The sequence below is a fragment of the Pipistrellus kuhlii genome, unplaced genomic scaffold (genome assembly GCF_014108245.1).
Source record: "Pipistrellus kuhlii isolate mPipKuh1 unplaced genomic scaffold, mPipKuh1.p scaffold_m20_p_18, whole genome shotgun sequence".
NCBI classification, from domain to species: Eukaryota; Metazoa; Chordata; class Mammalia; order Chiroptera; family Vespertilionidae; genus Pipistrellus; species Pipistrellus kuhlii.
This window is the reverse complement of record NW_023425493.1, coordinates 13568309-13591351: the sequence shown is the minus strand read 5'-3', so window position 1 is coordinate 13591351 and position 23043 is coordinate 13568309. Positions and strand designations below refer to the sequence as shown.

Genomic DNA, 23043 nt, shown 5'->3' with positions numbered 1-23043 from the left:
AACCAATGGAAATGTATTGTCTCATAGATTGGGGGGCTAGAAGTTCAAAGTCAAGATGTTGGCAGGGCCATGTTCTCTCTGACACTGCAGGAGAATTCTGTCTGGTCTCCTCTAGCAGCTGGTGTTTGCCAGCGATTTTTGGAATTCCTTGGCATGTGGATGTGTCACTCGAGTTTTATGGCTGTCTTTTCCCTCTGTATCTTCACATAGTTTTCCTCTATGTTTGTCTGTATATCCAAATTCCCCCTTTTTAGAAGGACACTAATGATATGGATTAAACCAACCCTAATAACCTAACTTTAACTTGATCACATCAGTAAAGACTGATTGCTAAGTAGAGTTGCAATCAGAGATACCAAGAGTTAGGGCTTCAACATATCTTTTTTGGAGGGACCCTGTTCAACACACAGCATTCCATGTGGCAGTCATTTCCTTGTATAGAAGTATCCGATCTCTAGAAGCTGACATAGCTCTTCTCCTATTCTAATCCTTAAAAGGCAGCAGGACCAGGTCAGAGGTCCATGGAAGCAGCATTGACCAGACAACTCTGAGCAGCAGAAAGGGAGAAGCCTCATCCACCATGAGTAACCCTCTCTAGTATCTCCTCTGCTTTGGGTTGTCACAGGTCTGGCAGAAAAGTGAGAAGCAAGCAACTTTGAATGGAACCAGACCAGCCTCTATGGTCTGGCCTGCACAGCACTGCTTTCAAATGTCACATTCTTCATAGCCCTTCATTTAGATCAAGTTTAGATGAAGGAAGAATTTCCTTTAAAAACAAAAACAAAACAAAAAAAGTACACTTGCCCTTCTCTCTTTTTGTCCCTCTGCTAAGTCAGTCTGAGTGTCTACCGGTTCTTTCTTCCAAGCAGTATCTTTCCACTACTGGACGTGGTATTTCACCTTTAGCCAGACCTTGGGAAACTTGTGATGTTATTTACCAGCCAAGCAGCAAGGGCACAGTTTCTTCCACGGTGAAGTGTGAGCTCAGTAGCAGCTCAGAGAAAGCCATTGGCATTGAGGAACTGGGCTGCTGCAAGTTTTCCTGATGAAGATCAGAGGCAGCTAGGAGGGCTTGGCATTGAGCAAGCAAGTCTGAAAGCCACAAAGAAAATGGAGAAGGGGTGAAGAGCCTGGAGAAGCGAGGTTTGCAAAGCAAAGTAGCTCGATAAAAATGTTTAAACACAGAATAAGAATGATGCCCTCAGATGAGATGAGATGCCAAAGAAAACACTATGTAACATGAAGAGAAGGGAGTGGGACACAAAGAAGAGAGAAAACCATTCCATCAACATCTCAGAAGACTGAGGAAGATGATAGTTGAGTTGCGTTAGACAGTGAGCTCCTGAGAGCAATGGGAAAAGACTGCCTTATAAGTCTTTCTATAGCAGTACCTCATATAGTGCCTATTGCATGGATATTGTCCAATAAATGTTAAATAGATAAACAAAAATTAAGTGAATTACTGTATGATGTCAAGTTTCAAGAAAGGTGGGGCCTCAGATACTATTCCAAGAAGTTTGTTGGGAGATGGAGATGAATAGCCAAGATATTAGTAAATAAATGACAAACCATGAAGAACAAAAATAATGTTCCAGTGGTATTGAGTAAATAAGTTAAGAAATGGAGAAATGAATGAAGGGATCAAAAAGAACTGAAGCCTCTTACCTGAAACATTGGTATTATATTATATCAGCTATTAAGACAGAATCTGTGTAGAAAGTCATAGGATGATGAATGCCCACCATCACCCTGTAGCTGTGCTGTTTTACCCTCAAAAAGTTAATGAATAGTTTTTATAAAGAACATTTCCAATAAACATAAAATCTATCAGATTGCAACTAAGAGAAACTCAAGCTTCCCACAGTCCACACCACTCTCTACTGTCTCTTCAGAGAGTCTACTTTATCCCGTGGGAGGGGCTGATAATCCACCAGCACAATTTATCCCAACAAGTTGTTAGACCTGTGGTCAGCAAACTGCGGCCCGTGAGCCACATGCAGCTCTTTGACTCCTTGAGTGTGGCTCTTCCACAAAATACCTCCGCCTTGGCGAGTCTATTTTGAAGAAGTGGCGTTAGAAGAATTTTAAGTTTAAAAAATGTGGCTCTCAAAAGAAATTTCAATCGTTGTTTGAATCAATCAATGAGTTTGCCAACCAGCGTGTTAGACCATTGAAATACTTTACATTGTTTGATAAGTCAGCACCATCTTGTGCCTTCCAAATGTATCCCTGTCTCTCCAGCTATCCCAGTCCCTTCCCTGAGGATCCTCCAAATCTCCCCAAGATCCAGGAAATAAAGGATATGGCCAGTGTCCACTCTGATTGATAAGTATTGGTTCCATATCAGTTGTTTCATGTTATTAATAGCACCCCTGCATGTAGATTACCAGCCTGCGCCCTGCAGGCATTTGAGTTGGCCACCTCTGCTTAAATCTTAACTGCTTCTCATCCCTAGGTGCTCAAAGGAAGTTCCTCTCTTTCTTCTGCTCACCCAGATATCTCAAAATATTTGGCTTATGTAACCTTTAGAACTCGACTCTGTTATACTTCCATGCGCATGGAGGGCCCAAACAACCTCTATGCACAACCTCTCAGCTTATCTAACTCTCTGCATTGCTGGTTGTCAATTTGCATGACAAAATCAAACAAACAAACAAACAAAAAAACCTCTGCTCTCCCCTCTGGGCCTCCACCCACCCCAATGTTGCTGTTTATTACTGAATTTGAATACTGAATTTTGGGTTACTGTTTACCTACAACAAGCAAAATAAAGAGGAGCAAGGCTTTATTACAGAAAAAGTTCCATAAATCATAGGGTTACTGTCACTTTCCTAATAAAACTTGGAATAATCAGCAGATACAAAATAAAATCAGAAATGGAATTTTCTGCATAAGAAAATATCTAGAAGATCTGAGGGCGGGGGTGGGGGGGAGCAGGGTGGAGGCAGGTAAGAGGGGACAGGGTGGAGGGGGATAAAGGAGAAGGAAATGGGAGACATCTATAATACTGTCAACAACAGAAAAAAATATTTTTTTTAAAGAAAATATCTAGAGAACTAAGCTCTCCATCTTAATCCTGGACTCCTGTGGTGGCCAGGATCTGGCTGCATTTCAAAATAATAAGCACTTGGTTCAACAAGGCTGTTTAAAGGAAATAAGAAGGCATAAAATCTCAATCATCCAATATGGTTCATATTAGAATAAATTGATTACTCAAAGCCTAACGTGATCAGGGCTCTGCCAAGAGGCTGGCGAGCAACAACTGTTGACACGGTCCAACTCCTAATCAGTTATTTGTAACAAGCGATCCTTTAATAACCATTCCCATTTATCTTTGCTCCTTTCAGCTGAGTGGAGGAGGAGGAGAAAGAGAAGAACCCTCAGAGGGAATAAAAAAAGTTCCACACTTTTTTGTGTGTGTGTGAGTACAAGAAAATGTGGCCTTATGCGAAGGAAAAATTCAATGCTGTCGGTCAGACCCTGAACAGTGAAAATGACCTCGCTCTTTCCATCCCTGAAATGGACTTTTTTATTTTATTTTAACTTTTAATCCTCACTGGAGGACATGCTTAGAGAGAGGAAGGAAGAGAGGGAGAGGGAGAAACATCGATCGATAGGTTGTCTTCCAGGGATCAAACCCACAAGGCAGGTGTGTGCACTGACTGGGAATCGAACCAGCAACTTTTTGGTGCATAGGATGACACTCAATAAACTGAGTTCCTCCATAGCAGTTGACTTACTGACGTGGTCCTAATAATAATAAAAGAGATTCGATATCATGATGCATTCCTTAAAGAGAAAACTCTTTTTTTCTCTTATAATGGATATAAAAGTATAAAATTACAACAAGGCAATGCATCAATTTTCAAAATGCACCCATTCTTGAAAAGGTCAGGTGGGCACTTGAATTATCGGGAGGAACACTAGGAAAAGTATAGGATTGCCTAAACCACATGTGTCAAACACAAGGCCCGCGGGCCAAATCCGTCCCGCCAGGCCTTGCAATGTGGCCCGCACCGCGCTGTCATCACTGCACTCCGCTGCGTTTCCATCACAATGACAGTTTATGACTGTTCAGTAAACCATTCGGCCCGCGATTTAGGCTGGATTTTAGATTTGGGCCCCTTCTCTGATTGAGTTCGACACCCCTAGGCCCTAAACCCTCTGCTGTACATCTGAAACTAATACAAAATAATATTGAATGTCCAAAAATAACAATAATAAAAGAAAGCAGAACTGAAAACTGTATACTATGAGGGGAAAAAAGTTCCCATTCTTTCTTGGTTGCACTTTGTTGAATGAGGAATCCAGTGCAAGCTTCTAAATTTCCAAAAGCAACCTTTCAGTCCAATACCCTAAATCATGGCAAATTTAAAGAGAAAACGCTGAACGTGTTTAAAACACATTATGATTTTCTGATAGACAGTCAACTAAAAAACATATTAACAGCAGTCTTGAACAAGAAAGCAGCATTTTTTTCTTCATGGAATTTACAAAAGAAATCTCTCCCCTCCTTTCTTCCTAGATCAGTGTTGGTTAAAAAAATAAATAAATAAAATAATAAAATAAAAAAAATTTGAAGTTAGTTATTTGACTTTCTAATCTTCTACATCCCTCATAAGACAGCCCTCAACTTTTCAAGTTATTATCCTGACACTCCATGAGGAAAAATATCTTTTGTAACTGTCAAAAGATATGATAGGATTATCAAAACCATATGGAATCAGTTACATAAATCTGAAATACAAGTCAGGATTACTTGTTCTCTGGTGGTGTACGTTTTCAGTAAAACAGGCCATACAAAACAGGAAGAACCATAAACACCAGTGATGGAGAGCCCGCCGAGACCACACCTGATTACCTACACAAGCACCAAGGAGAGCATGGGTGATACCACGGCAGCAATTCAATGACCCCTTGCTTTTGAACTAAACTCGGAGTGAGACATGGATGCAGACATTCCCACTCCTGGTGCGGACCTCTATACTGGACAACGCTGAGGGCAGCCAGCTACACTCACCTCTTCCCCACGTTGTCCTGGAAGGCCTGTGCTGGAGTGGGGGTCTCCCGCTGGGGCCCCAGAGAGATGCTCTGCGAAGGACTCGGAGAAGGACGGCTTTCTCCGGGTCAGCTTGGGTGCGCCCTGGGACAAGCCCCGGAGCAAGAAACTTGTGTCGGGCTCTCAGCTGCCACAGGTGTTCCTAATCCCCCAGCATTTTGCCTTGTGGTGCAAATAAAAGGCCCGGCTACGATGTGAAATTCACACAGCTTTCTTCCTTCCTTCCTTCCTTCCTTTCTTCCTTCCTTCCTTCCTTCCTTCCTTCCTTCTTCCCTTCCTTTCTTCCTTCCTTCCTTCCTTCCTTCCATGGCCTCTGTTAGCTGCTAAGCAAAAGTCACCAGACTACTTGTCCAGGTTGTGTCCAGACCCACTGGTGCACACTCCTGCATTCCGACATCCCAGCAAGATAGAGAACTGGGGAGAGCTTTTCTTCCTTGTCTTTCCTTTGAGGCTCTCTCCCTGCAAAGTCCTACTGAGAAATAGTCTAACTCAGTGGTCGGCAAACTCATTAATCAACGGAGCCAAATATCAACAGTACGACGATTGAAATTTCTTTTGAGAGCCACATTTTTTATACTTAAACTACGTAGGCAGGTACATTGTTATTAAGTTAATTAGGATATGGGGTGTTTTGTGGAAGAGTCACATTCAGGGGGCCAAAGAGCCACATGTGGTTTGTGAGCCGCGGTTTGCCGACCACTGTTCTAACTTATGAAGCCTCCTCCTGGCTTCTGATGAATCCCCTTGACCCAATTAGTTCATCTTGCTTTAGTGATTATGGCTTTATAATGATGAAATGAAAAAAACAACACAATATCTCTACAGTATCAAATGTCACATCTGCCACTATTTGGATGCATGATTGGAGGAAGCCATTTAAGGATCTGTGCCTCAGTGTTCTCAACTGTAAATGGGTATTTGAGTATATAGTTGTTGTTTTTTAATTCAGCATTTATTTCATGTCTAGGCTCTCATGTCCATAATGGGTTTTTAAAAAATATTTTATTGATTTTTTACAGAGAGGAAGAGAAACATCAATGAGAGAGAATCATGGATCAACTGCCTCTTGCACACCCCTTACTGGGGATGTGCCCATGACCAAGGTACATGCCCTTTACTGGAATTGAACCTGGGACCTTTCAGTCCACAGGCTGACGCTCTATCTACTGAGCCAAACTGGTTTCGGCCATAATGATTTTTTTATAAGCTCCTCTTTCCTAGAGATTGCCCTGGGACCAAAGGGTCCCTATTTGTTTTCCATGTTTTCATTTCATAAATATTTGATGAGCTATACTAGATTCCAAGCATTATTCTAAGCACCTCAAGGAAGGAAAAAAAGGATGAGGAGAAACAGGGGAAAGAAAAAAGGAGACACAAAATTCCATAATCTCATAAAACTGACTGGAGAGAGTTTAAAAGAAGAAAGAAAATATTAAGCAGGTAATGAATGGAGACAGTACAGAATATCAAAACCTAAAGGAATTGTGGGAAAGAGGTCATGTAGTCGCCTGGCCAGTTATTCCTGGCAGAGTGACATGCACGTGCAAAGCCCTGAAACAAGGTTGCCTGGCACCTTTGAGGGACAGCAGAGGCCAGGACCGAATGATGGGGGGAAATTAGAAGGCAAGTCAGGAACATGATGGGAGCAGCCTGCAAAGGCTCCTGTGAGGACACTGACTTTCTCTCCAAGGTAGAAGGGAGCCCACTGTGGATCCTAAGCAGAGAAATGACACTGGTCCACTTCATTTGTTTATTTATTTATTTATTTTAAATATATTTTTTTTATTGATTTTTTTTACAGAGAGGAAGAGAGAGGGGGATAGAGAGTTAGAAACATCGATGAGAGAGAAACATCGATCAGCTGCCTCTTGCACACCCCCTACTGGGGATGTGCCCGAAACCAAGGTACATGCTCTTGATCAGAATCGAACCCGGGACCCTTCAGTCTGCAGGCTGACACTCTATATCCATTAAGCCAAACCAGTTTCGGCTGGACCACTTTATTTTAAAGGAAAGGCAAGCAGGGAATCAGAGAACCTCGTTAGGGGACGATTGTACAAATCCTGGTAAAAGATGGCAGTGCTTTGGGCCCTGAGGGAAACGGTCATAGTAGAGGTGGGAAGAGATGGCGGGATGCTTTGTGTGCATTCTGGAAACTCTTGGTTCCCTGCGCATACATCCAGGTAGCCGTTACCAAGCTCTACTGTGAGCTCTTGCTTTGAGTTTGAGGAGCAAGAGCCACCTACATACAACTTTGTCTTTCATCTTTGTGCCTAAATAGAATGGCCCTCCATTCTTGTTGTAGGTGCTTAATAAACACCATCAGAAAATGAATGAACCTGGAACAGAACAGAGATATCAGCAATTGATGCAACAAATATAGCCAACTGATCTTTGAAAAGGGAGTAAAGGTGATTCAGTAAAGGATATCCTTGCTGCTGGAAAAATTAGACTTCATATGCAAAATATATATATATTAAAAAATCCAGATACCTTACATCTTTCACACAAAAAATCAGATCAAAATGGATCATAGACCTAAAGATAAAACACAATAGTATAAGCTTCTAGAACAAGAAAGCATCAGAGAAAGTCCCTTTGGGCTTGGTGACGAGTTTTTAGATACAACACCAAAAGCATGACCCATAGGAGAAAAAAATGGTCAAATTAGACCTCATTAAAATGAAAAACTTCAGCTCTGCAAAAGATTCCATTCCCCAATGACCAAAAGGAAAAAAAAAAAAAGATAAACAGAAGTAGCTACCGAATGAGTAATGGCAACAGCACCTCTGAGCGAGAAATTCTCCAGGAAGACAGTTCCTTGGCCTCACAGTAGCCGCTCCAAACAAGCCACACCTGCCCAGCCCGTGAGGCCCGCTGTGCAAGGTGGAAGGAATATCTAAATCAATTCCGCTGCTCGCCTGGGGCTTCCCCTCTCCCTGCCAGGAGAAAAGGCCCGTGACATTCAGCCTCCTGGGGGTGAGTCTTGGAGCGGCCTGTGTTGCTCCCTCCTGGGATTTGCAAGGTGTCACAGGAGTGGGACTGGCTTGGATACGTCCCTCTTTCTGGCTCTTTCTGGGATCTGGGGGGACAGGGCAACACAGAATAGTAACAATTCTCACTTGCTGGAAATGGAGGTTTGTAGTGTTGTTGTTGTTTTTTAAGTCTTGAAGTATTAACAGAAAGACCGGTCAGTAGCTTTTGGTGGAAACAATGGTTTCTAGAACAGGTCATGCATTCCAACACATTCGGTGGAAATGTTTTAAATGGTGAAAAACATGGGTTAAAGAATTGTTTCAAAATTAGTTGTATTACCACCAGACACATTAAAACCACCTCCGTCCTCTGTGTCAGACAGGGTCCAATCAAGGGACAGAAATGACACCAGTTATTTAAATAGAGTGAGTTTAATCAAGTATTGTTAATTAAGTATCCTAGAACTGAAAGAGAAAAATAATAACCCAAGGATTCCCAGAAGCTGTGACTGCAATAAGCTTAAGGCCAAAGGAACAGGGGGGAGGCATGAAAATTACTAGAACGAGAGAACCTGGGGGAAGGCCCGGCTGCGGCTGGGTCTCAGGGAGTGTGATGAGGGCGGTGGGTGCTGGGAAAATGCTGAACTGACCCCCGATGCTGCTACTGAAATAAAGTGCCGGGGCGAGAGCGAAGACTGAGCCGAAGGGTGATGCTGAGAGGAGGCCAGCAGGATCTAGTCCCTCCCACCTCTGGCTCTCCAGGTCCCTCCAGCACCCACCACCCAAAAGCCACCAGGGAATCAGATGGCAATGCCCTAACCCAGTGGTCGGCAAACTCATTAGTCAACAGAGCCAAATATCAACAGCACAATGGCTGAAATTTCTTTGGAGAGCCAAATTTTTTAAACGTAGACTTCTGATGCCACTTCTCCAAAATAGACTCGCCCAGGCCATGGTATTTTGTGGAAGAGCCACACTCAAGGGGCCAAAGAGCCACATGTGGCTCTCGAGCCACAGTTTGCCAACCATGGACCTAAGAGAATAAAAAGGCATAGGGCATGATTATTTCGCTTAGGGTCAAGCCGGGGTGTCTGTGTGTGTGTATGTGTGTGTGTTAGGGGTTGGGGCGGGGGGGCTGTATGTAATGCTTTTAACAATAAAGATTAGAAATAAAGGCATAGGATACTCTGCTGTCCCCAGGGAATCCTCAAGTTCAGATGAGGAAACAGGAATATACTTAAGAGCATATAGCCTACGTTCCATTGCTGTGACTGAGTGCCAACCAGAGAGGCCATCACTCCCAGGAGGTGAGGGCCAGGGAGCTTGGTCAGGGAAGACTGCCCAGAAAAGGTAGGCTTACCTGGGCCCCAGAGGATTCAGTAGAACTAGGGGTCAGGACTGACCCCAAGGAACGGTGAGAAATAGTTTGGGAGCAGGAGTAGGAATGGTGGGTTAAAGCACCACAGACCCCTTATCTGGACAGACTCGATGTTTAGTCTAAGGTAGAGTGAAAAAATGTTTGGCCAGATGATCATGGCCATGGCAGCCTTAGAAACAACACTTATTTAACTCGGGAGTTCTCTTCTTTTTATAACAATCTAAGGCCATGATTACATTCCTCATTTTTCCAACTGGAAAAAGAAATCTATGGGCAATTACAGTTCTGCTTTTTTCATCATTCAGCTGTAGATTGATTAATAACTTCTCACTGAAGCTTTCTCCACGCAGGGCCATGTTAGGGACTCCCAGGCTTACAAAGGATTTTAGGCTAAGTGTTATTTGGAGGGAGCAGACTAAGGAAATGTAAAGTGTTTTAGGGGGCATCATGGGGGATGCAGAGAAAATGATTTCTTATTCAGGATCTCAACTTCTTCATCTCCAAAGTGATGAAGAAAACATAGGTCATCAAACCGTATTGTTATCATAGGAAAGGTGGATGCTTTAAAAGCCATTTAATTTTGGATTGTCGCTATTATAATTTAAATGACCCGATGTTTAGGAAGTCACAAAAGGCAGAATGACTGTCCTCAAGGAGCCCAGCCGGAGTCATTAGAAAATTACGTGCTTCCTTTGTGTTTCCCCTGTGTAACTCGGGGTTCAGAAGGTGCCCTGGACTCATTTAAGCAGAATGGCTTTTCACAGTAAAGGAAGATTATTAGCCAATGAGTTTCAAAGGGCTCTCTTGCTCAGGGAGCAAGTCAAGCCCAAAGGAAGTGTACAGAGTGTAGTTGTCAACTAACAACAACAAAAGCAGAGAACAGACGCTGCAACTGAATCAAGAAGGTTGTGGGTGAAGAACAGGATTTCCAAATGAAAGTTGCTTTAAAAAAGAATGGTCTATTTTCTGGTAAGACAAGAAGTCCAAGGTTGCTCCAGAGGCTTAACAAACACCCATCTTTCTGATTGGACACCCTGTGCTTTGGAAATGCTTTCCCTCTGTTCTCAGCATCGGTTATGTAGGTGGTCACCAAAACCAGAGAATTGTGTGACCACAACGGGCTTATGCTAAGTAATGCCTTCCCTGGTGATAGGGCCATGTTTCTTGAGCAAATGCTGCCTGGACAAAAGTGGGTGTTAATGGCAAGAAAGAAAGTAGGAGTGACAGCTGGGTAGGCGATCAGTCGTCTCTGGACAACATTTTCTGTCTGTGGATAATAATTTTTAAAAATCTGAGAGAATTTGGACCCTGGCAGTGTTGCTCAGCAGTTAGAACATCAGCCCACATACTGAAGGGTTGGAGGTTCAATTCCCTGTCGAGGACATGTGTGTGGATTGCAGTGCAGGTTCCATCCTCAGAACATGCAGGAGGCAACCAATGTCTCTCTCTTATATCAATGTTTCTCTCATTCCCCATCCCTTCCTTCCACTCTCTCTAAAAATCAATGGGGAAAATATCCTCCGGAGAGGATTAACAAAACAAAAAAATTGAGTGAATTTGGTTAAAAAGTGAAGTCTCTATTGACTACAGTCTATGCCACACTTGGGAAATCAGCATTACTCTTACAAAGCAGCATATTCTCTCCTTGAATGAGTTTATGACAATCTCCAAGGAGAAAAAAAAAAATCTAATTTTGTTATACATGTTGGACAAGACTTAGGATGCTAATTTGGGCTTCTGGTTTTCAAAACAACAGATTGGTAAGTGGGGTGTGAAGTAAATCTCCTCCATAAGAACTTGTTTTAAGTTCTAGGAATGATGGGTCTCCTCCAGGGATTAGTTCTTTCATTAAAATATGTTAAAAGCAAGTCTGTAATCATCTGGTTTACCCACATGGAGGGAGCCGATTGCCTCCTGACCTAGGTGAATGCCCACTGCTGACTGTACTGAGGCAGCTCACTTACCTGCTCCGAATGCGGTCTGAGGCATGCTAAGAGCAGCTAGGCATCTTTGTGGATTCTAACTGTTGGGAAGTGGAATAGTACATCTCCCCTCATAGAGTAAGGGGGCCCTGGGAAGACGTGCCATGACATCCTTCCAGGTCCGAACAAATATGTGAAAATGACACTGTGGTTCCAACAAAATGGACTGGCATCAAATGAGAAAAGCCACAATGTCCTGGCTGTCCCCTCACAGGGCTATGAACATGAACATGGCAGGCACGCCGCAGATGCCCTGTAACGAAGAAGGAGCCGCAGCCCCGGCCCACCCAGGAAAAAGGTGAAGAGGCTTTCAAGGACCCACAGGACGACTCATCCAGCCCTTCTGAGTGGAATCTTCCAGGCAGTGAGGAGGAGCCAACAAGGCTGATGAGCTGGCCCCAGCGAGGTCGGTGCGGGGCCATGCCCTTGAGCACATGGCAGCCTCGGGATGATTTGTGACAAGGACCCTGCACCAGACCACAGCCTCCAGCAACCGGAGACACAGGAGGGAAGTCAGGGTATCAGCTTCCAGTACATGAATACCAAGCAGTTTAGTGTCACAGCAGCATTATCCAACAGAGGCCACCTTGCAAAGGACGAGGTTAAAATACAAATGAACACGGGTCAAGGTTTATATATCCATCTGAACCAAAAGCCAAGAGCAAAGGATCTTTTACTAACTCGTGTCCTGGAAAATTTTTTACCCTGATTCAAGGACACAAAGTCTCGGTCCAAAGTTTTTAGATTTGGTATGGCTCATAATGCCTGCATATTTTCAAAACCCTGTCATCAGCCCAGCTGGCGTGGCTCAGTGGTTGAGCGCTGACCTATGAACCAGATCATAGTTCAATTTATGGTCAGGGTTTGATCCCCAGTGTGGGGTGTGCAAGAGGCAGCTGATCAATAATTCTCTCATTGCTGATGTTTCTCTCTCTCTCTCCTTTCTTCTCTGAAATCAATAAAAATATATTTTAAAAATAAGCCTGTCGTCAAAATGAGCTGGAAAATACCACATACTTATATCCTTGCTGATATGATTTAATGGGGACATACAATATGGTAGATACTGGCTGGACACAGTACATTGCCATGTAATCTTCACGGCCTGTGTCCGGAATCGCCTTTTACTATAGCTGAGTATGTTTACCCACTACATACACTAGTAGCACTTGCTGGACTGGTTTCACTTTTGTAAGAGGTGTCAGAAGTTGTACATTCTCACGATAATCATAATGCATTTATATATAGGAATCACTTTTACAGAAACAAAGGTGATTTTTTTTTATTAGAGAGAAGAAAAAAAAAGCCTTATTTTAATACAGCACTGCTGGTTTGACTGCATCAAACCAGTCTTAACAAAACAAAAACATCACAATGACAGAAAATTTGATATATTACATCTCTGAGGAGCCTGCAACCAGGACACTTGGAAATCAACAAAGAGCTTCCACCACTACCACACACAAATATGTACACGTTGTATTATCAAAGGTTTAGAAAACACATTGGAAGAGAAGGGTGGGCCCAGCCATATGTGTGTATGTGAGCATGTTTTCCTTAAGAACATGTAACATGGTTTTCCTTCATTTTACTCAGCTCAAAGAAATTCTCCCTCTCAAACTATCTCATGCCCCACACTAAACAGAGGGAACAGCACAGGCAAGTTTGCATTTCCCTGGGAGCTGTTCATTGGAAGTATAAAATGTTCGCATTTTTTTTAGTTTAAAACCCACACACAAACACAAGTTATAGGATATAGTGCTTTGCCACTCAATGCAACATTACAAAAAGCTTTCCTTCTAAACTACAATTTCCAGCTCTGAAGAGGACTATAACGAGGAAGGTGATCAGGGCTTCCAAACTTTCCTAATATTCTAATGGGGACCCAAAGACTACAATGTAGTTAGATGGACAGGAACTGTTTTCCTCCCACTGACAGTGTGTCCCTGACCACAGACAAGCCCCTGTCGGCCACCTGCTGGGGTCCTAACACACAAGTCTTTTCTACTGGACCCGGCAGTTCTCGTTGGGCTTGGTGCCGGCTTCGGGGCTGGGGGCCAGCTGGCCTCGCTTGGACCTCAGGCCCTCCCTGGGGCTGCCGGACGAACGTCTCTCAGGAAGGTTACTGACCGAGAGAGGTCTCGCGGGGGCTTCTCGGAAGATGCTGCCTAAATCTGCTGGGCTTTGCTGAGCAACCTTCACCTGCAACAAAAGCACCTTTGTTAGATTCACATTCGTACAGCATGAAGATCCTTTGTCATCAAAATTTAGGCTATTCTTCTTCCCTAGGATTTGTACATAGTTTTACCATTTCTTCTTACCTAAGAACAGGCTGTATGTAACAGGACGATGTCAAATGGGACCTCTGACGAGTCACCTTGCAAACTGTCCTTGATGCCTCTGATGGGCAGCGATGTGATCCCAAGGCCAGTGTGACACCATCAAACCAGAGGGCACCTCTCTGAGGGCAAAGACTATGTCTTCCTTACCTGGTGCCCACAATAAGCTTGACTACCCAGCAGACCTTTAATATACACCTCAGAGAACCCAAACCAGCTTCCATTTACCCTAACTGAACCACTTCTTCATTCAAATGAGAATAATCCAAATGAGAAATACCACCTCCACAGGAAATAAGCTTGATCTAAAACATTTCAACGGCCCACCACCTGTTCCTCATATAACGGCGCTTTTCTCCTGCTCCCTGCATCATTGTCAGCTTTCATATTGGATTTGGATTAGAGCCATCTAACAATCGAGTCTGATGATAGTAAATCTCCGTTCTGATTACTGGTATTTTAAAAGCCAGAAGGATCTCAGAAAATATGAGACTTAGGAGCCAAGGAGAGTTAAGACTTTTTTGAGAGTTACACAGTAGTGAAAGAAGACAGGGGCTTGGAGAGAAAGAGGGACAAGACAGCTGACGGGCACAAAAACTCCACTTAACCAAAGGTAAGGTAGGAGTGGGAGAGCCAGGTAGGAAGATCTTTAAAAAATCAAGAGGACGGGCCCTAACAAGGGCCACGCGTGCCCAGCATGGACTGAGAAACAGCTCAGCGACAGTCACTTCCTGCGCGGTGGCCGCCAGGGCCCTCCCTCTGCAGCAGTAAGAAGAATGGAAATAATGTCTCCATTTATATTCTTTCCATAGGAAGAATGTGGCTTTAAAAGGCAGCTAAATACTTTTCATTACAGAAAACATAGCAAATCTGGCCAACAGATCAAATCCCTGGAAAGCTCGCCCCGACCTCAGAGTATGTGCAGGACACGTAAAAGGAGCAGCAGCCCTGAAGGGCCAGGACCAGAGCTCAGTGGAAAATCACCGTCATGGAAAGTTGAAGGGAAAAAACAGAGTTTTATGGCACTTTTTTAAAAAGTAGAAAGTGATATAAAAGGCAGGCATTTCCCTTGAACCCATCAGATGCAGGAGAATCCAATTTCTAAGCCCATCATGGCAGGGGGAGGGGGGGTTTACATTGATTCTCTTTTCTGAGCTAATAAAATTCTTCCTTACCCCCAGTTCAATAGCCAAGGTCCATTCCTGGACTTCCCCTACCTCTAGGTTCAATTTCTCTGATACTGTGTTGAGGAAATTAAGAGTCTGTGATCAGTTTAAACTTTTGCTCCTCATGTTGGTCAGTGAGCCTCAGACTGTGAACAATGAGATAAGGTCAAATGCACCAAGTACTTAAACTCCTAATGGCACAGAAACCCTGACTGTCTTACAAACTATGTCTGCAGCCACAAGGGGAGAAGGCGAGGATGCTGACAACTTGGTAAAAATGGACCTCATTAGAAGGCAAAAACTCAAAGTCCCACTTAAATGGAGAGTGACTGATGGGCAGTGATGCTTCACCATCCTCCCAATTCAGTGGCCCATCCACCGGCACCCCAGGTTCAGATCAAGTCGGCACAGGTCAGGCTCCCTGGTCCCCAGCAAATTAGGAGTGCCTGGGTTTATTCATCCAGACATAACAGACTGATCCTCACCTAATCTGCATGCACCCACCTTCCCCTCGGAACTTGTCAGATGTCACTGAGGGTCCTACTAAATGACCCAGTGGATCATCTCGCTCAAAACTCAAGCCAGTTGCTTCAGGTGAAGGCTCCTAGTCCTGGTTTTCTGAGCAGCTGCTTTAGGAAAATGATGCCTTGCTCTATATTTTTCAAATCGAATAATAAAATATGCTTAACAGATGAGGCAAGCATTTTATAAGGCAACTCAGAAAGTGCTGAATTAAATTAAAATTCAGCAGGCTGGGTTTTGAAGTTTGCATCTAATCAGGAAGTCTCCTATAACCTTCTCTCAAGAGGGACTCCCCCCATTCGTTTGCACATGTGCACAAAATTGCTTAGCAATTCATAACCACTGGTGCCTCCTGCCGCCTGTAGCTAATACAGGGGTCGCAGATCTGCAGGAAACCATGGTTACGACTTTGCGATCAACAGATTCAACAGCAGTGTGGAGAGCAGGCCCCCTAGTGTGCAAAGCCTGTTTTCTAAAGATAAGTCTGAACTCCACATGCAAACTGCTGTACCATCACTTACTTCCTTATCAGAGGAGGGAAAAGTGACCCGTTGGTAATTTTGTGAGATAATTTCCTAGCACACCTTTAAAACCTCTATTTATTATTGCACTCACTTCAGAACATCAGCAACAGCTCTACCCACTCAACAAACATCTGTTGAATGTGAGATGTTGCATTTGACATGGGACACTGGGGAAGCATAAACATAATCAATAACCTCACAGCCCTAGCTGGTTTTGCTCAGTGGGTAGAGCTTCAGCCTGCAGACTGAAGGGTCCTGAGTTCGATTCTGATCAATGGCAAATGCTCGGGGTTGCAGGCAGCCGATCAATGATTCTCTCTCATCATTGATGTTTCTATCTCTTTATCTTTCTCCCTTCCTCTCTGAAATCAATAAAAATATATTTTAGGAAAAAAAGCTTACAGAACTCACTCTGCAACTCAGAAGGCAGACTTTCAAGCAGGCAATTATAATAAAGTGGACTGGCATATCATAATGGGAGTCTGGGGTACTTACTACCTAGTCATGATTTTCTGCTTTAAGAGCCAAACACTTCACTGGATCCCCTCAGTGTGGGACCAGCAGGACGGGTATCCGTGTGCACTGAGGAAGGAGCAGCTGCCAGCCACCGTGAGGAACCAGCCTGGCCCCATCAGCACCTAAAAGCCTGACTCCTGGATTGCAGGTCAGGGCTCATCTTACAGGTGACAGCTTTGGTCGAGCTCGGAAGCTTCACGCTTTAGAGCACTGGTTGCTTTATGGAAAAGCTTTTATGTGGTCCGTGGAGAGCAAGGGCCTACTGCAGTGTGCTTGCTGCAGAGTGTTGTTGATACCAGCACCCAAAAGTTAACTCTACATGTGAGAGGGAGAGGAAGGATGGGGGTGACTGATGGAGGAGGGAACAGCCTTGCACAAAATGACAGAATGTTTCTAATACAGACTTGAATGAGCGAGAGAAACTTTCAGACCTTTCCTCCTCAGCCCTGAATTTTAAGAGCTCCTGAGTCAGAGGGCGCAGTGCCAAACCCTCGCCCTGGTAGCACTCTCATTTGTTGGATTTCAGATGGCAGACACTTGTTCACAGGCGTTTACCTTTTGTGATCTGCTGCCACCAGCTGTTGGTTTGGAGGCCTCGGCCTGATTCTCTTTGTGGATACTGGATGGGGATGGAGTTAACTTCTGGGCAGCAAGGCGGGGGCTGGTCCTAGTTGCCATGGTTGTTCTTCGCAGGACATAGGGACTTGTCTTTCCCGTTGGGATATCAGCAAACCCTAAGGACAAAAAAAATGCCTGTCAACACTGCCAGGTCCAATCCTACCCATAAAGGAAAAGATATGCACTAGGTCACGTTTTAACAGATAAGTGGGACTCCAAAACGTTTTCTCCTAGCTACAGAGAACAGAGATGACCTTCTCAGTTACCCTGGGGGTCATCACACTGACTGACTGACTGACTGACTGACTGACTGACTAACTAACAGGTTTTCTCTTATTAGAAACACAAAAAACCACAATGGGGAAAAAGGGGAAAATAGAAAATATGTTCCTGCTTCTACGAGGATCTCTAAACTTGTGTTTTTCTAAGACCGAAAGAACACACCAGGTAAGCCCTGTAAAATTTGGGTTGAAGGGGGTGGTGAGGAAGAGGGTAAAATGGGAAGAAAAATAAAAATAAAAAGGCCAGTTGTTTTTTCTGGAGGAAAGTGTAAAATGCTACAGCAACTTCAGGTGACTGCCCTCGGGTGAAGACCAGGAGGGACAAAGATCTGACCTTGCTAAGCGGATTTCAATCTCACTCTGCAGCCACCCCTTCTTTCCACAGAAGAACTCCACGTGACTTGCATGACAAGAGAAAGTCAACCCAAGGAAACTGATGGACGGGATTATCCCACACTAAGGAGTGGCACTGACTAAACTAAACTAAACTAAACTAAACTAAAGCAACATTTGGTTTGGGTTGTTTTTAACCCTTTAACTACAACCAGTAACAACAGTTCCCGTCCCTGGGCCACACTTGGAGGACAACTTAATAAAAAATAAAAAAAAGCATTGCCTTAGCTGGTTTGGCTCAGTAGATAGAGCATCGGCCGAAGGACTAAAGAGTAAGGGCTCGTACCTCAATTGCAGGCTTGATCCCTAGCCCCCAGTCGATGTGTGTGTGTGGAAGGCAAACAATTGATGTGTCTCTCACATCAATGTTTCTCTCTCTGTGTCTCTTCCCTTCCACTCTCTCTCTTAAAAAAAAAAAAAGAAAAGAAAAAGAAAAAGAAAAAGAAAAAGAAAAAGAAAGAAAAGACATCAATGGAAAAAATATCCTTGGGTAAGGATTAACTTAAAAAAAAAGATGGTACATGGCTCCAGCCAGGGGGCCAGTGTCTTCGGGTCCATCCTCCAGCCCTTGACTACAGACAGGAAAGCTAGGAGGGAGTCCTACAGTTGGGGGCTTTCCAGCACAGGAATATCAAATTCCAAACAGGTTTCAAACAGTCACTCTGCAAATGGGCCAGTCGTTTCTGTAGTGAGACATGAGCAACTAGGTCCTATCTGGTCTCATGACAGAAAGGAAAATACATGCTTTAAAAGTAGCCGACTGCTTCTGAATTTTAGTTTGTACAGTTGCACAATAACCTAAAACTCAATGCTTCTCTTTTGCATGGGAAATGCCGTGTGGACTTTCAAAACAACACAGATAATCTAGTTCTACAACTATGCCGTACCTTTCTTTACAACTTCAGGAAGCCCCTCAGGCTCAAACTCGGCGTCTTCTGAGTTCTCTGCAGGGTGAGCGCCACTGCGGACCGCCTTCCGGCTTCTCTTAGGAAACGTGTCTGGGGTGGACGGTGCTGTCCCTCCCCCATCCTCCCAAATCCCACTGTTCCTTTGCCTTTTGCCTGAACCTTTACTTTGGCCAGATGACTTCTGCTTTTCAGTCACAGAAGGGACTGGAGGCGATCCCGGGACAACTGACTTCGGCAAAGGAGAACTCTGGACATTAGGTTGAGATTGTTGTGTTTCTAACATCTCTTTGGCTCTCTCCAACTTCTCATAGCTTATAAGCAGCGAACAGTATTTATCCAGATACTCGTCTGCCTCCTTGCTTTTCTCTTCGAGGGTTTCTTTCAGATCTTTCACCTCGGTCATTAATTCATCTACGTTAGCAGCCACAACAGGACCTGTCAGAAATCACACGTGTCACTTCACATTCCTCTAGTTCAGTGTTTTTCAACCGCTGTTCCGCGGCACACTTGTTGCCTGGTGTGCCGTAGGTGCAGACAAGACAAGAATTTTATAATTTTTCACTATTTTGTTTACTTAATATTTCATAATAAAGTAATTATAAAATACTTTCTTTGATTCCTATTCAAGAGAATTACTTTATATATAGTCAATATAGGCACAGAGTTAAATTTTTTAACATTTTCTAATGGTGGTGTGCCTCGTGATTTTTTTCATGAAACAAGTGTGCCTTTGCCCAAAAAAGGTTGAAAAACACTGCTCTAGTTGACACTGGATATCATGAAGCAGAAAAACTTAGGCTTGTTTTTTTTTATTTTTTACAAGTTGGGGAGATATATCTATACATGTTCTTAGAGTTTAAATAACCCTCATTTGGGAGGGATCACATCAAGATAATATTCTTATTAGGACAGCTTACATACCCAAATCTCAAGCATGTATTTCCTCCAGCCTAGCAAACTTTTTTGTTTGATGAGATCAAATGGATTAATTTAGCACATCCCTATGAAACCAGTCCATTCCTTCCACCATATGTGAATGAAATGTAAGTTAGTAAAGTATACGAAGTCCCAGTTGTGACGGCTCTGGGAAGCAGAAGGGGACCTGTGTGTGACAAGGCAGGTCCAAAAGGCTCTGAAAGCCATTTGTAAGCAATGGAGAGTCTGATGGACAAAAGCTTAGGGGAGGCTATGAAGTGGGAGTCTTGGCAACTTATAGCTGCCATTAAATCCATTAGAAAACCTCATATACTGAGGACTCTTCTCAACAGGAAAGATCCCTGACACACCCTGCCCAGCGTGGTCCAGAAGAGCCATGCATACAATGCTCGCCATCATCTTCCCACATGGCAAGCAGCATTCCCCTCAGGCATAAGTGGAGAAAGGTTATCTTTTCTTTTTTATTTTATCACCACACCCAAAAATAGGCCTTTCACCCTCCCATGTGGCTGAGCCATGAGGATGGGTCCAGGATGACCAGAACCAGCTGTTTGTAAATTGCCAGCACCAGCTCAGAGGCCAATCTGCCTGTGATGTAGGAGCTACTGAGAGGGAAATCGTCACATGAAAACTCACCCTGGAATGGCTCACTAGCAAAAAGTGCTGCCAGGCTTTTTACGTTTCATAGAACAGAAGATGTGATGATCCTATTTCAAAGTGCAGGGTTCATTCTGAATTCTATGAATGACCCCAAGCTGAGCACAAAATTCGAAAGCTGGAAATGGACCACTGCTGAGAATCAGTGGGCGGTATTAAACAGAGTGCTAAGACCATGCCTGGCACACACACCAGCAAGCTGGCCTGGCCATGCCCAGCTGACCCCACCTGAGTTTTGTTTCTCCCGCGCAGCGTCTTCCAGGCGAGACAGCTCTTTCTGCAGCAGCTCCTTTTCCTCTTCTAGCTGCTTACAGGATTTGATCAACAGCTTGATTTTCCCCTGGGCACGCTCCTTTTCCTTCTTCAGCTGACTGGCATATTTTAGATTGTCCGTCTACAAAGCAAAACCTTGAATTTAAAACCTTCAACTTCTTTTAGTGAGCACATAGAAAAAATCATGAGCTTAACTAAGAATCATATATTGTAAATCTAAGATTATATTCAAACTGAAACATCTAAAGATTTATGAAACAATTCACCCTTTCTACTCAGTTTTCCAGGTCTCCCCAATAGACAACGGTTTTGTCACTTCCTGTCTCAGCATCAGCAAGCATAGAGCATGGTGCTCAGATAATGTCCTCTAACGTGGCTCACAATACAAATTTAAATCTTATATATAGTTCAACTATAAAGTGAATAGAATGGTGGAAGAATTATAGCATCATGCACTTCTCAGCAATGCAAGTTCAAGCTCCTTCACCACAATTGCAACATTCTAAAAAAAACTCTGAAAATGATTTAAAGGCAAAACTTGATTTGATACCAAAGCATTTCTAGTCTTTATTTATCCTACATTGTGAGAATAGTTACACATTTTGCTACAGAAATAGGGATTAGTATGATTACTACCCAAGAGCTTGCTAGGATATTATATATTACTAGAGGCCAGTGCACGAAATTCCTGCATGCGGGGTGGGTGTGGGTGTGTGTGTGTGCGCGCGTGTGTGTGGGGGGGTGTCCCCTCAGCCCGGCCTGTGCCTGGCTTCACTCCTATGGGAGAGCACTGACCACCAGAAAGAAGCTCCTGAGTTGAGCATCTGCCCTCTGATGGTCAGTGCGCATCACAGCAACCCATCATTCCACTGTTAGGTCGATTTGCTTATTAGCCTTTTATTATATAGGAGAATGTGGCATGTGTATTGTATTATGTAATATCTAAAAAATGCAGAATTCTGCCGAAACCAGTTTGGCTCAGTGGTAGAGCGTTGGTCTGCGGACTGAAATGTCCCAGGTTGGATTCCGGTCAGGGGCATGCATTATACATTGGTTTCGGGCACATCCCCGGTGGGGGGTGTGCAGGAGGCAGCTGGTCGATGTTTCTCTCTCATTGACATTTCTAGCTCTCTAGCTCTCTCCCTTCCTCTCTGTAAAAAAATTAATAAAATATATTTTATTAAAAATGCAGAATTCTAAAGTAAATTAGCTTTAAGAGTTTTTGGTAAGAGATCATGAAAATATAAAGGCAAAAACTTGAGCACCATAATCATGTTGCTAATGATTTAAAAATATATATATTTTATTGCTTTTTCACAGAGAGGAAGGGAGAAGGATAGCTAGAAACATTGATGAGAGAAAATCATCGACCAGCTGCCTCCTGCACACCCCCCTACCGGAGATGTGCCCGCAACCAACGTACATGCCCTTGACCAGAATCGAACCTGGGACCCTTCAGTCTGCAGACCGACGCTCTATCCACTGAGCCAAACCGGTTTCGGCTCATGTTGCTAATGATTTAATTCTCTGAGTATTTCACCTTGAGATCCTGTAATAGCAATGTTGCAGTTCATCTGCACTTGTGAAATTTTCTATATCTGAATCCAGCCATAATTGTATTGGAGTTGGATTAATTCCATTTCAACAATGCTTATCAACTGGCACCTCATTAAAATTACATGTGATCTGAATAGACTCAACAGTGTACCATTTTGTTACATGGTATTTACATAAACAGACATTCCCTACAGTAAAACTGAAAAAGATTAAAAAGGCAGAAAGTGACTAAATAAAAAAGTAGACCTGAAACTACATCTTTCCATTATTAAAACTAACATATCTCATTTTGTAACAGAACATCATTGATCATTAACGTTATTCTAAATTTTATGAGTATGTATTTTTTTAAAACATTTTTAAAATTTATTTCAGAGTGGAAAGGAGAGGCAGACAGATAGAAACTTAAATGAAGACAGAGAACCAGTGAGCAGCTGCCTATTGCATGCCCCCTACTGGGAACTGAGCCTGAAATTCAGACAAGTGCCCTGACCTGGAATCAAACTGACCTTCTGGTTCATAGGTCGGTGCTCAACCACTGAACCATACGAGGCAGGCTAGTGTGTATTTTATTGGTATATTTCCTTCACCGTGAGAAGTGTATATGAGCAATAAACCTAAGAAGCTAATACCTAGTTTTCTGTTTGAATATATTCAATATACAATTAGTATCATATTTAAAATTTAAATCATCTTTTAATCAAGACTTTTATGGGACAATATTTATTATCCAGGTTCATTATTATACATTCTAGATGGTATTCATTTTGTGAAAATTATTTGTAGAAATCAAAACAGCCCTTTACAAGTAGAATTCCTGAAGCACCACCTCCAGTCTAAGAACCCTGGGACTAGGGTTCACCTCCTTTTTATCTAAAGAACAGTTTTAGAATCCCTGCATAGAGGAAGAGGAGAATGCACACCTACCTGTGCCTAACCAAATGCTCTGTCTCACCTTT

The 23043-nt window shown here is 43.3% G+C and overlaps 1 protein-coding gene across 6 annotated transcripts in view; it reads right to left on the bottom strand.

The window, feature by feature from the left end:
* Positions 1-12621: 12621 nt before the first annotated feature.
* Positions 12622-23043, bottom strand: part of CENPF (centromere protein F) — a 51076-nt gene continuing 40654 nt past the window's right edge. For all 6 annotated transcript variants that reach the window (XM_045583134.1, XM_045583133.1, XM_045583136.1 and 3 more), the window contains 4 exons: positions 20483-20648; positions 18641-19096; positions 17017-17195; positions 12622-13596 (listed from right to left, as the gene is read on the bottom strand). In XM_045583134.1, the coding sequence (XP_045439090.1) occupies positions 13399-13596; positions 17017-17195; positions 18641-19096; positions 20483-20648 (999 nt within the window). In that variant the 3' untranslated portion in view covers positions 12622-13398. The remainder of the gene's footprint in view (positions 13597-17016; positions 17196-18640; positions 19097-20482; positions 20649-23043) is intronic.